General features: G+C 45.4%; 1 protein-coding gene across 6 annotated transcripts in view; it reads right to left on the minus strand.

Annotated features, from left to right (window-relative positions):
- RC3H1 (ring finger and CCCH-type domains 1) overlaps positions 1-14,621 on the minus strand; it is a 58,449-nt gene that overhangs the window by 7,522 nt on the left and 36,306 nt on the right. For 3 of the 6 annotated variants that reach the window (XM_075616665.1, XM_075616663.1, XM_075616664.1), the window contains exons 8-19: positions 13,508-13,626; positions 13,127-13,239; positions 11,937-12,215; positions 10,687-10,901; positions 9,453-9,844; positions 8,350-8,520; positions 6,275-6,427; positions 3,873-4,086; positions 2,149-2,236; positions 1,417-1,549; positions 503-679; positions 12-121 (exon numbers count right to left, since the gene is read on the minus strand). In XM_075616665.1, coding sequence (XP_075472780.1) covers positions 12-121; positions 503-679; positions 1,417-1,549; positions 2,149-2,236; positions 3,873-4,086; positions 6,275-6,427; positions 8,350-8,520; positions 9,453-9,844; positions 10,687-10,901; positions 11,937-12,215; positions 13,127-13,239; positions 13,508-13,626 — 2,164 coding nt within the window. The remainder of the gene's footprint in view (positions 1-11; positions 122-502; positions 680-1,416; positions 1,550-2,148; positions 2,237-3,872; positions 4,087-6,274; positions 6,428-8,349; positions 8,521-9,452; positions 9,845-10,686; positions 10,902-11,936; positions 12,216-13,126; positions 13,240-13,507; positions 13,627-14,621) is intronic. The other 3 variants (XM_075616666.1, XM_075616668.1, XM_075616667.1) reach the window with 3 other exon arrangements.

Raw genomic sequence — 14,621 nt, forward strand, 5'->3', positions numbered from 1 at the left:
TCTCAATGTACCTGAATGTCAGCGGGAGGTCGTGCTGCAGAACCTTGGCCTGTGGCTCCAGCTGCCCATTCTCCACCTTGTTGGAGTCCTGTTTGTTTTTCATACCCAGAGAATGACTCTCCTGTGAAAAAAGAAAGGAAGAAAGGGTCAGCCAGGGTTTCTGTGTAGTGTAGTTGGAGGTGCTGAAGACACCGGATGGATTTTTTGTATGCCCTTCACTGCTTTGACATGTACAAAAACGGGGTTGATGCTTTGTCGTGCTTCTCTGCAGTACATTAAAGATCAATGTGTTTCAGGCCTTTACAGCAACGAAGGGTAATATCTCGTGCGACTGTTCACTTGCCAGGCTTCACAGGAACAATACAATGTTAGAAGAAGGAACACAAGATAGATACAGGGGAGCAAATGTTAACAACACTGAGAGTCACATGAATTTGAACACTCAGTATTGCCCTCCACCTTTCCTTTACGCTCCCCGATTCGTCTACAAGTCAGGACCCACCATGCTCAGCTCACGTGTTCTCTTCCCAATCTCACGTTCAACCTGATGCAGCTCCATGCTCAGCTGCTCACTGGACACCATATTGGACCACTTGGCTGGCGGTGGAGGAGGGGGCTGTTGCTGCTGGCTTCCATGTGAGGACGCCTCTCTCTGCAATAGCAGGCGGTTACTTGCAACCTATGCGTACAAATCCAAACGGCACACTGAGCAGAGGTCTAAATGCTTAGAAGAGATCATGACTACGTTTGTATCACGTGTCGTCACACACAATCCTGTGATTGTGTTGTTGCAGATTTACCACTTCAATTACTTTTTAAATATACCATTTATGTAGCAAATGTTTTCCATCCATATATAACAAAGCTATCATTTAAAAGCAGCAATACGGGTTAATTTATTTTCTAATTACAGGTTTGAAGCAGGGGGTCCCTGTGGTGGAACTGTGTTAATTTCAGCTCTGGGGACACCCTGCTTCCAGAGATACGCAACTCTGTAGCGGTGCCGGTATCTCTGCAGCCAGGGAACTGTGTACCAAACAAAATGGCGGTGTTTAAATGTCCCGCGGGCCAATAGGAAGCCGTGATGTCATCCGGTGTGGCTTCCTATTGGCCCGAGTGACCCGGACATCTAAACTCCACAGAGATTCCGGCAGCCCCTATGGAGGTAACCATCTCTGGAAGCAGGGGGTCCCTGGAGCTGAATTTAACACAGTTCATACATCAATCATGTAATCAAATAAATAAAACAATACATTAAACCTGTATTGCTGCTTTAAAGGAAATATGCAGGCCTGGAAACCCATCATACAAATACCACGTTGGTTCTTTAAAGTGTCAAAAGCCACAAAGGAAGAGCCGACAATGCAACAACTCCTTTCTCTTGCACCATGCCAAGCCCCATAAGCTGCCTCATACCTCCATGCCACGCATCTGTGTATGCTGGCTGATCTGGTGGTTCAGCTGCTGCAGTTCCATTCGGAGTTGCTCTCTATCGGATGTGGGCAAAGGCTTGGCGTGACTGGCAACCTCTGACATGGATTTTCTCTCTCTAGAAGAAATAAATCAGAAAATAAACCAGGTTGTCATTTCAAGCAGCAAACGGCACTTCATTTGTAAAACTTCCGTTAGAACTCCAGGAACCATCAGAGATCATTGACAGATTCTGGCTAATGATATGCAAATTAGCACACGCAATGAGTCACAGCAGGAATGGGGATGAATACTCATTTCCTTGTTGGAATTGTACACATTAGGAACCCTCCGCCCACAGGTGCGATTACAGGGTTGTGTATGTAAACACACTGCAACATTTCCACAGCTCACTCATCTACTATAAACTAGATACTACATGCTGCATAATGTGGACTCAAGTTTCAGATGGTGCCAAGAAGAACGTGCGTTTGGGGGGGCGGGGGGGGGGGGGATATTTCTAGTCATTGACCTGACTAGACCTGAAACATGTGGCAGATACTACAACAATGACTTCCATTAAGGCTAATAAACCCTTCTCTATACTCACAACAGCAGCTCTTTGCATTTAAGTACTAATGAGTGGGACAGTCCACAGCGTGGGACATTTTCAAGAGGGAAGGGCAAGGAGGTATAAGAAGTCGGCTGTGCAGAGACTAGAGATAGTGTGGTGCTTACCTCTCACTTAAATGTCCCTGAGGAAGGTTTTGATGGGGTGGGTATGCGGGACCTCCCCAGCCGCTATGACTACTGTATGGACTGTAATCTGCAAAAAGAATGAGAAGGGGATTATGCCAAGCAATAACCACAGGCTAAACACCACACAAACAAAACATGCTTAAAATGGCTACCAACTGCTTGGCCACACTAGGGGTGAAAGGGAGAACACACTTGCTACAATAAACCAAAACAAGGGCTCCAGCACACACTGATTAATAGAGAAAACGAAAGAGTTACGGAATAAGCCAAAAATTTTAATAGCGGTAATAATAGAACAATAGGTATCACACAAATATGGAAATGCTACACGACTATAAATAAGACAATGGGGGAGGGTAAGAGGACAGAAGCCTGATAATCCCACTTAAAGGACGGCTTGAGTTTGTATACACTCTTGCATATACTGTGGACTTTTGACCAGGGCTTGATTCTGAGCTAATTCTTATTTGGCTATTTGGTGTCTTGTAGGGGGAGGGGAGGGGGGGGGGGGGGGGGGGGGGGGGGAAGGGTTAAGGGAAGTACCTTGTGGTTCCGTTGGACCCAAGGGAACGGGCCTGAGGAAAGGGTTGTTACCCTGAAACGTTGCCCCTCTTACCCTCCCCCATTGTCTTACTCTGTTTATTTGTTTGCCGTTTTTCCTTTAGTGTTTTTCCCCACTCCCCCCTTCCCTGTGTCTCTCCCCCCTTACTCTTGTGTTTTTTAAGATCCATATATTCTGCATTTATAGTCGTGTAGCATTTCCATATTTGTGTGATACCTATTGTTGTATTATTACCGCTATTACATTTTTGGCTTATTCCGTGACTCTTTCGTTTTCTCTATTAATCAGTGTGCTGGAGCCCTTGTTTTGGTTTATATAATCTGCAGTGGGGTTGTTTGGGCCCACTTTGTTCCGTTTGCACCCTGTACGTCATGTTTTTTTTATTCATTATTTAGAGTGCTGTCTATTATTGTTTATACACTTTGCTACAATCCCAATGCACTTTTAGAATCATGTATGTCCCAAAAAGAATGACCTGTTCCTTTCAGTTGGTATTGTACAATAACAATACTTTATCACTGAAAGTAGAAGGACAATGAGGAATGTCACAGGATTCACTAACATCCAACACGGGCAATCTCCCAAGGATCCCGCTTTCATTGCCATGGACCATAATGAGATAACCCACACCGAAGGAGACTCAATCTGCCCTTTAGACCGGATGCCTATGGAGAATAAATGAACCCGCTCCAAGAACAGGTAGCAGTAGCTTCTTAATACAGCGATTGTGAAACTGCAGCCCTTGGATAACTGGACCCCGGTCACTCAATGGTGGCCCCCTAAAACCTCAAACATGAATTCCATGCCCCTTCAGCCTACGGCTTGGTTCTATCATGTCGGCAGATAAGTGTTAAAGGTTAACTTGTGATAAACTGGTTTTCAGACACTAGTCCATTAATTTTGCCATCTGTATAATTTGTACCTAATAGTGGACTAGAGCTGTATGTATAGTATTCATTCATACAATTATTAGCACGCAAGTGATCTGCAAGAAGAGAAAGTCTGAGACCCCCATGCCTATTGTATAGATACTGTATTACATTGTAAGCTGGTGATTTATTGTGCATATACTGGAGTCCCTTGTGCAGTGTACAATGTGCCTGCCCTTCCTTGTTTGTCCTAAAAGAATGTGAGAACACACCGGAAATGCTGGATTTGGACGCATTTCCTTGGGCTGTAAGAGTCTGCTGAATGGGGCCAGGTATCTGGTACAAGGCTTTTGAGGTGCGGGAGATGGCACCAAAGCGGGACACTGTGGGTCGGTCACCAAAGGGAATGAGATCATCCTCGCCGGCCTCAGCTGCTCTCCGTTGGAGCTCCATGCGGTGGTCTCGCAGGGTTTTACTGTCCACGGTCTGTAATTGGGCAACAGACAGCAAAACAATGAAAGTGAGCACAATTGCTACAAAGCATATAGCTCATCATGGTTATAAAAGTATCCTAGGGAGAGGGCTAGTACTTATAACCAGCTCTCAAGAAAACCCAAAAAGTGATGACTTGTGGAGCTGCTGCAGAACCTCTTAAGAAAAGCTGTCAAATATCCCTCTGATTCTCAAAGTCATGCCACAATTATGCCTTGCATAGAGCTATGCATTGTGGGCCATAACTTCAGAAAGCAGAGTAGCGATTGAGAGCTTTGCTCTCAAAAGGTTCTGCAGCAGCTGCAGTCTTTCAAGCGCTGGACCTGGCAGTGGACCGGTGGTGCAGGTCGGTACATTTTTTAAGAGCTTTCATAACAACACATAATGAGGTGCTGGATACAGCTCTATCTTAAGCAATTCTGTTTTTAGCTTGATTAAAGGACACCTTTAACGCAACAAAACATGTGTTTTTTTTTTTTAAATATATAAATAAATCTAATCAGTGCTTAGATAACACTTACTGCATTTAAAAAAAAAATATTATTCAACTCTTAATGCCGGGGGGTGGGGGGGGGGAGAAGAGAGAGAAGGAGAGAGGAGCAGAGAGAGAAAGAGAGAGAGAGAAGCAGAGAGAGAGAGAGAGAGGAGCAGAGCGAGAGAGAAGAGAGGAGAAGAGAGGAGGAGAGAGGAGAGAAAGAGGGGGGGGAAGAGAGAGGGGGGGGAAGAGAGAGAGGGGGGAAAGAGAGAGAGAGAGAGAGAGAGAGAGAGAGAGAGAGAGAGAGAGAGGGAAAGAGAGAGAGGAGGAAGAGCGAGAGGGGGAGAATAGCGAGAGGGGGAGAAGAGCGAGAGGGGGAGAAGAGCGAGAGGGGGAGAATAGCGAGAGGGGGAGAAGAGCGAGAGGGGGAGGGTTTGGTGTTCCTCAGAATTTCAGTCTAATTCTGGGATTCCTTAACCAATAAAAGTTGGAAAGCACTGCGATAGATAATAGCTGCTTCAGTCAGTGTAACACAGCAGCATTATTACTAACCGTAACACCATAAGGATTTTTACAGATTTATATACAAATAAGAAAAGAAAAAAGGGTGAATCTAGTATTGCCGTTTTAAGCTCATCATATATGAATTAGAGTACAAGGTGCTTTTAAAACCTCATAAGTTTCTCGTGTGTACTGTAAAAGACATCACCAGCAACAACCTCTAGGACCGATACGACTACTATAACTTTGAAGTAGATTCAAGAGACGAAACTGCACACACAAAGGTGCTGGTGCCAGTCGGAGAATCTAGCATTACTGAGAAATGTCTTGTACATGTGTCTTTGTCATGTTCTTATGAAGGAGTTAATGTAACAGTCTCAGCTGTGTGGATCCCAGTTCCACCACCCTCCATCTTTAAACTACTTTAGACTGGCAAACCGGTCATCATTTGCTTAGGTCAGTGATTTCCAACCCTTATTACACTGTGCATTCCCTGCTAGAAATGATTTGTTCCACAAACCCCTAATTAATAAATCTTAACGCCTACTCATCAGACTATCGCTAACAAAACTGTTTGACCGATCCAGAGCTGTAGTGTCCTGAGATCGTGGGGTGAACACACATGGCCCCAAACGGCACCACAGTGTGTGCAGACAGCATGGATGCTATAGCTGTCAATTACTGCAGGATCTTCCAAAGTCACACCCCACAATGCCTTGTTGCTGTGGATGCAAAGCATTGTGGGGAGCGACTTTGGAAGCTGCTGCTGTAATGGACATCGATACTACCCCCGCTACGGTGCACGTTTGGGACCTTACAAAGTGTACAGTCCCCATGACATACTTTTTGGGCTGCACCGCTAGGTCCTAGAGTCTGAGACACCCCACAAACCCTTAGGGGTTTGCGAAACGCCTATTGGGAATCACTGGCTTTGTGGAGGAGCTAATTATGCCCTTTCCAAAGCTGCCATCACCATTTGTTTCAAGCTAATAGCAGTGCAAGGAACAGGTAAGGTGATCATAACTCCTTGAGTGCTGGAGGGAACAGCTCCCCTCACTCAAGGGGTTACATGCAAGCACATTAGATATGGAAAGCATTGCCACCTTGCAATTAGGAACAGCAAAGGAGAAAAAAATACATCTGAATACAGAACGCAGTCATCTATAGTCTGAAAAATAAAAAAACCTTTCCCCACGCCCCACTTACTGCCACTTCCACACTGCCTCCAGCCGAAACGTCTTTGGGTTTGGAGTCTTTGGTTCCGATGTAGGAGCCGATAGTGTCACAGGACCAGGGCGAGTACTGGCTGTAGTCGTTCCATTTGTACTTCCCAGATAATTTCAGGTCCTCATCGAGGTCCTGAGTGCATAAGTAAGGAAGCACCATGTGAAGGACCAGTTAGAAGTAATTACAAATGTGTGGAGGCGTGTGTGCGTATATAGCGTCAACAGGTATATGCAGCACTTTATATATGCAGCACTTTATATATGCAGCACTTTACAAAATGACATTACAGGGAAAATCATGTACAAACAATGGGGATAAGAGCAGTAAGAAGACGAGCACATAAGGAATAGGGAGACCCTTCCGGGAAGAACTTACAATCCAACTGGACACCGCCTGAGCGCATGGATATTTGAGAACGTTCAATTTTTGTATTTGTTCCTTATTGGTCTAATTCAGGGGTGCGCGCCACCCGAGATTTTCCAGGGGGGGGGCGGGGGGCGCAGCGGTTGCAGAGGTCCCGTGCTCTCTCCCAAAGCATTTAACTTAAATGCCTGGGGACCGCGCGAAGCCTCTAACATCTCCTACCTTGTCTTCAGCAATGCGTCGCCATGGTAACCCAGCGTCAAATGACGCTGCGGGGTAACGTGACTTCACATGATCCTCGTGGCGTCATTTGACGCCGAGCAGGGGAGGAGAGCAGGCGGAAAACTTTGTGCACCCCTGGTCTAACTGATCAAACAAGCCTATTGTGATAAAGCTAAGAGATGGATATATTAAGAAACAATAATAACGGGGGGGGGGGGGGGGGGGTGCGAAAGAGTTCTATGGAGAAGCACACAGGTTTACCACTGAAAAAAATTATTAATACAGATAATAAAAACAGGGGAGAAAGAATACAAGGGATGGGAATTCCACCAAACTGGGCCAGGGCGAATAAGTAGTCAGCAGCTTACAATAATATGCATGGTGTACATATACATCACAAACATAGTAATCTCCATGTACCAGTTTGGTGGGATTCCCTTCCATTTTATTATTTTCTCCCCTGTTTTTATTATCTGTATTAATATTAATACATTTGTTCATTTTTTATTGGTAAACCTGTGTGCTCCTCCATAGAATTCTTTTTTTGTCGTTACTACATTTTGCCCTTCTTTGGAGCACCACCAGCATACACCATTTGGTGATGATTAGCTGGTCTTCGGGTACCCTAAACTTTGGCGTGCATGCGTTATCTTTTGTGTGTGTGCGTGTGTTTTATAGTTAGAAACTAATTCATCTCTTCAAAGACTAAAACATAACCCTTTTATGTCCAACGCATGAAGTCTCCCAATATACAGAGAAGGTGCTTTCCAGTGCTGGAGGGGAGATCTGCGCTATTCAACTGCATGGGACTAAAATCTTCCCTGGCACTGGAAAGCGGCTTCGCAATGCAATGCGTTTCCTGGCTCTTCCAAAGCACCAGCACACCCATTATCATCATTTTGTTGTTGCATACATATTACTCTATGTTATTGTGAACTTAAATGTGCAGATCTTAAGATAACAGCATTAAAAGACAAAGATGAACACTTGAAATGAGCCAGAAGTTCAACATTTCCATGTTGATTAATCCACGTACAGCAGGGGTGCTCAACTCCAGTCCTCAAGGACACACCAACAGGTCAGGTTTTAAGGATATCTGGATTCAGCACAGGTGGCTCAATCCAAGACTGAGCCCCTGATTGAGCCACCTGTGCTGCAGCAGGGATATCTTGAAAAGCGGACCTTTTTTCACGGGTCTCGAGGACTGGAGTTGCGGACCCCTGGCCTACAGAATTCAGGCGCAAATCAAGCCCTCCAAGAGAGAGTTACAGCAGTGATACATTTTCAAACGACAACAAAATTGCAAACAAGATGTCAGTTACCATCACATTTCCAAACTGAGGCAGAGGGAGCAAGTTTGGGTCACATCACCAACACCTGAAGTTCTCCGAGGCCCTAAAACTATTCTCGTCACCATGTGCTTTCCCCTCTTTCCCTTTCTCCTGAGCTGCCCCCCTCAGGTCTCTTACCTCTTCTGAATGGAAGGGGTGAGGAAGCGTGGGTGAGGGTGCAAAGGGTGGGGGAGAGATGACTTTCCTCTCCTCTAGCTGAGCCATGATCTCCTTGCGACGGCGGTGCAGTTCGTCCAGGCTGGGGTGGGATTGCGATGGGTGCTGCGGAGGCAAACGACCGTAGGGCTCCTAACAGACACAGAATTATGCATGGGCATCAGGACAATGCAGTGGATCACATATGGCGATGGGCTCACTTTAACGGAGCAATTCATGCCGTTTACATGTCTCATTTGTTTAACACAGGTTGGAAGCAGGGGGTCTCTGGTGCTGAACCCCGTTCATTTCACCTCCGTAGGGGTCCGGCAGCCGCTCCAGCTTAGATTGAAAGTTTGTGCGTCACGTGGCCCAATAGGAAGCTGAACCTAATGACATCACAGCTTCCTATTGGCCTGCAGGCCGCGGGAGCGTTGAAACGCCGCCATTACATGAATCATGCTAACCGAGAGGCTACACGCACCCCCTACAGAGGCAAGTATCTCCGGAAGCAGGGGGTCCCCGGAGCTGAAATTAACAGGGTTAATCCCCCGCTTCAAACCAATGTTAACAAATTACATAAATAAAAAACGCATGGATTGCCGCTTTAACTGCTCCCAGTGCAGGTATTTAAGGAACAGAAAAACAGAAAACATGTCCCTTAAATACCTGAACTGGGCGCCGATCTTAATGTGTAGAAGAGATGCCACAAGCAAAGACCATACTAAGAAGCCATCACTCTTCTACTAATCTGAGGGTGTAACTAAAAAATATTAACGAGACCCATTTATGTCCCAAATACTACACTATATTTAGTATTTTTTCCTTCGTTTGTGTTGTATGTCTGTTACGAAATTAATTTCATTGTGATATATACTAAGTGGTTGTATCAATTGTTGCGACAGTGTATTCCATCTTGTATGGACTTATGTTTTGCGCCCTGTGGTTTAGCGATGTAAACATTTTGAGTGTAACGGGGATCGGATAAGAGATCCACAATATCCTAGTGCTGCAAAAAAGTTGCCATATTGAAATGCCTATATTAATGTTACAACACAATACTATTTTGTATTGTGTATACATACCCTGTGGTAGGAAGGTCTTATCTGTCCTGGGTGTGGCCCCACGGGATAGTAGCCTTCCACTTGTTGGTATCGCTCTCTGGCTTCGGGAACGTAGGGGGAGACGGCGGTAGGAGGCATATCCAGGGGCACAGGGCTACCGCGCACCATTTCCTCTCGCTGGTAGGATTGGGCGGCCGAAGGGTAAACTCGGCGATTTTCATAATGAGGGGGGTACATAGGCTGCCCCATGGGTGGGTACTGCTGGGTGGGTGTGCCATACTGTGTGCTGACAACCCGGTCCTGTAAGTAGGGGGCATAGTGGTCGAGGTAGGTGGGGGCGGGATCAGGGGCGGAAGGCGGGGGTCTGTTGAAGCGGGAGACGCACTGCGAGGATTGAGGCGGGTAATAGACATCTGTAAAACAGGGGAGAGTGGAGGGGAGGAAAAGTGAGCAGTGGCAGACTAAGCAATCTCACACAAGAGATAGGACAACATGGAGTTAAAGAGCACAATACTGGAACATCAGAGATCGGCATCTGAATAAGGGCTCTGTCCCTCGAAATGTTGTGAATGAGCACTTTATGTATGTAATAGCACTGCTTTTAAACTGAACATAGAGGCGGAGTGGCAGTATCTGTTCAGAATAATGGACTGAATATGATGGGCTATGTGGATCCCTGCCGATGTATACTCAAGCACTTCTGATTGCATTGCATGTCAACCTGGAAAGGGGAGAGAGGATGTGGTGGCATTTCTTCCCAGCTGAAACTAGGTTCTGCAAGAATACCCCATGTACACATTGGAATTAACAATGGCTCCATTAATAAGTCAAAGATCCAAGAAAGATCCAACCTTGGCCTTTCTATCGGAGACATTATAATAATAAATCAGAAAGGAAAACTAAAGCTGGGTTCAACGTAAACAGGACCGTTAACAATGCTTAGGGAAACGAATGATCTCAGTCAGCACCATCCTTGCATGGATTGCCCCTGACAAATTGTGTGGCTTCTTGCCACAGCCTCGCATGGGAGAAAGAAACCACTAAACCGGTCCTGTTTCAGCTTCATTAAGCTTTTTATATATTTGCTATAGACCAAACACTGCTTTACTGCGCCACAAGCACTGGTAGATGAAAGGGGCGGAACAGAAAAAGAATGTTATTCTCCATGGTCCCTCCCCCAGTTTAGGGCCAATATAGTAACAAGCGTCTCCCGAAGGCCGATAATAGATGGGATAGAAAGACGCGAGTCACTTACTTTGCTGATATTGAGCTGCCTCAAACTGGGGAGCGCCTCCCCGAGGATCATGGTAGAACATGTCTGCCTGGGAAGGAGCGTACATCTGGGAGCCCCGGGGCACCATCTGGATTTGTTTGGACACAGGTAACTGGGGCAGGTCGCTGGGTACGCGAGGAGCTGGGTGGGAATTGACTGGTAAGGCAGACATGGAAGTCTTGGGGACGGACTCGAGCCTGAAGGGGGGGAAAAAAAAAAACGTATTAAAACACCATAGAACACCTATAAAAAAACATTCAATAAAAATATGGGTCTCGTAACTACCTGTCCGTGTAAACACCGCTAACTCCACTTGTACGAGACTAGACACATTATGTAGTCTATCAATGTGATTGGCATAACTTTCTTAAAAGGGACCCAGATCAGTCTCGCGGGACACAACACAACACTGAAACTAGCTCCCTGAACACTTTCCATTCAACTTCTGTTCTGAAATAAATAAAATATTCTCTATAAGGCCCTGCAGCGGCCTCACTGGTTCTAACCAAACCAGCACACTGTGCGGTACCAGAGCAGCGTACTCTAGCCACTGGTCTATGCTTCATTCACTTGTTTGATCAGCTCTTTGTGGCAATGCTCAGGAAATGGTTTGCCGTCTTATATTTGCCTCCGAATTATTTTCTGTTGCCTATCGGTATCGTTTATGTCAGGGCAAGTTCAGTCCATCAGGGATACCAATAAGTCAGGTTTCAACATCGAAATATACCTAATTAAGCAGCCTATGATAATTACAAATAAGGTAATTGTTTAATTTCATTCTAGAGAAATCGTGAAAACCTGTCCTGTTGATAGCCTTAGAGGACCGAACTTGCTCAAAGACTCGCCCCGTCCTATAAACGGAGCAGAAAATGTTTCCCGTTCCATATTTTGCCCCATAAAATCATCACAAAAATCATCTCTATCAAGCGCGAGGCTCTCCATTAATAAGAAGCTAGGAGAAGAAGCCTAGAACACATCGAATCATGTTGCAAGGATGTAAACACAGTTCCTCCTCCTTTTTGCGAAATTAAGTATGGCGACCGTGGTAAATGTTGTCCACTTATTAACTGCAACGCTTATGACGTTTCAGACTAAATCATGAAGCAGAACACAAAAAGAAAACCTTGCTCGGTATAAAACTACCATTTTCTGACACATTGATCGTTATCGGAGCAGATGAAGGAAGGAGGACAATGAATCAAAAAGAAAAAGGAAGCCCCCTGGATACATACAACTCTGGAGGGGAGCCGGGAGCACTGCTGCTTAGGTGATCCAGTTTCACTGGCTTCATTCCCGACTCGTAGCCGGAGTCTGTTCCCCTAGAGATGAGTTGCGTCACCGAGCCACCTGACACAATGCCGTTGGGAAGGCCCGTGGACTTGCGGCTGGGCAGGTCCATGGGACCCTCGTCTGAGTGTATCCCCCCGGTGGGGAGCCCCACTTCATTCAGCTGACCGAGCGAGGCGCTTAGGGGCCGCCTGGGAACCAGGCGTTTGTTCATTTTACGAAACCTAAGATGACAGGGACGGGCGTGGGGAAAGCGAAAAAGCTCAATTTATTCTGTACAAGTGTAGGGATAAACGTATGACGACCACAGGGGTCAGAAACGCTGATAACTAACTACAGAGGACATCGGATGCTATCAACAGAGAGGTTGCTCTTGCAATCTTTTTCCTGCAAATGTATTAAAAAGCTCCTTCTGCAGCAAAAGGTTTTCCCACAATTATTTCACACCTTTTATCCTTACACAGCCTCAGATGACTACTATAGAACAGGGGTGCGCAAACATTTGACCCTGCGCCCCACTGCCTGCTCAGCCCCAGTGCTCGCGCCCCCCCTACCTGGTATCCGGCGTCAAATGACGCCGCATCACCCAAAGCCGTCGGAGAGAAGGTAAGTGAGTTACCGAGGCCTCGCACGCTCCCCGGTATTTAATGTAAATTCTTTGGGGAAGAGCACAGGACCTCTGTAACCAGCGCCCGCCCACCCAACCCCCCCCCACCCCCACCCCCCAAAAAAACATTTCTCGCGCCCCCCAGTTTGCACACCTCATCTAAAAATGTTAGCAATTCTGGGAACTTCAGCAAAAGAAGTGGCTGCGTGTTATGCAAAACCGCTAATGTGGCCATAAGATGCTTCTAGCAATCAAAATGTAACACAACTCTGGTCAATGAATAACGACTGCGTTAAAATGACACTTGGGTAAGTAGGGAGAGGGTTGAATCCGGACCTGCTTTACTTGGTCGCCCTTTTGAGACTGGCCAAAGTTCTCTATTGTCTTTGTGTTACTGGTTCACCAAATGTAGAGTCATTGAACAGAAGGGACCTTTGGTTCATCGTTACGTTGGCTAGTGGTGAGGAAACACTTGCAACAGCAGAACTTTGTTACCAGTGCTGCAGTTCATCTGTTGTGCCCACTTACTTCTCCAACTCCTCTTGCGAATGAGCAAAGGTGCAGCTTGCCCCACGGGGGCAGCCTCCTCTCTGCTTCATGTCCCTGCACATGTAGGTCTTGTACTTGCTGTGCTGTGGAGGCTAGGACATAAAAGCAACAGACATTGTAAAGTTACTACCGGTCACTACAAAAGTCGGCAACCTCTTTGTTTAATGGATGGCATTACTAAGGTCTTATAATTATGATTGCTTCATGAACATCAGTTATATAGGAGTTGTCTATTTTTCATAATTGGCCATTATTATTATTATTATTCCCTTGAATGCAAATTCTTGGGAAACTTGTTGGTTGCTGCGCAAGTCTGAACCCTGTACCTTGAGATAACTCTATGTAAATCTCCCAGCTCACCTGTTGCTGGTCAGTCCCCTTCTTGCTGTGATTCTGGATGTAATCCACTAGGCCATGCACCACTGTCTTCACTGCCACTAGACCGTTCTCCAGTTGCTCCCACGTAGGGGATGGGGCATCTGCATGGGAACACCACAAGCCGATAAATTGCTGTTCTACTGGGAAATCGCATTCTGGCTATGACAAGCACGGATGAGGTGTGACCGAAGGTCCAAAGCCATTATATAGGGGGTGATTAAGCATCAACTGGTTTGCTATGTATGTAAGGGGTGATTTAGCATCAAACTCATTTAATATGTTGCTATTCTGACGACTAATAGCACATAGCACCGTCGCCTGTGCCAGCGGAATCATGTTCATCAAATCAGGAATCTCGAAATGATTGGGTACCAAAATCTATTTATTTTGGTGCAGGAAATTCTTGTGTATACATAATTTTTCTACAAACATCCCCAGTGATGTTTTACTAATGAAAAGTGGGTGTATGGATTTGTGTACACAGAAACATACATATAAATATAACACACACACACAAAAACCTATATAAAAATTCATGCCGTCATTTCTTATTACATTTGCTGAATTGATGTATACCTATTTTACATAGTTACATAGGTAGCAAATAAGGTTGAAAACAGACATATACCCATTAAATTCAACCTACAGTATGTTAAATGTAGACGACAGATACCCATACTGTATTATATGTATTTACAGCAAATTGATACAGACGAAGGCAAACAAAAAACCCCATTGAAACATTATCCAATTACTTCTCAAGAGGGGAAAAACAAATTCCTTCTGGAGTCCTATAATGGCAATCAAGATTTCTTCCTGGCTCCTAAGTTTACTTATTTAATATATCCCCGTACACCTTTACTTTCTAAAAAGAAGTCTAACCTTTTCTTAAAGACATCTATTATATCTGCCATCAGATACCATCCTATGGTAACATGTAGCTAAAGGGAGGAAGAGGTATGACTCAGCAGCCTTCTGCTTTTCATTTCTCAACATCTCGCTTGAGGGAAGCCCATCATGTTCTTGATATAGTATTTTGTAATGAGTTTCCCATATGCAGAATCGGAAACTGATCATTTAAACGTTTCTTGTTATG

Source organism: Ascaphus truei, chromosome 10 (genome assembly GCF_040206685.1).
Source record: "Ascaphus truei isolate aAscTru1 chromosome 10, aAscTru1.hap1, whole genome shotgun sequence".
Lineage (NCBI taxonomy): Eukaryota > Metazoa > Chordata > Amphibia > Anura > Ascaphidae > Ascaphus > Ascaphus truei.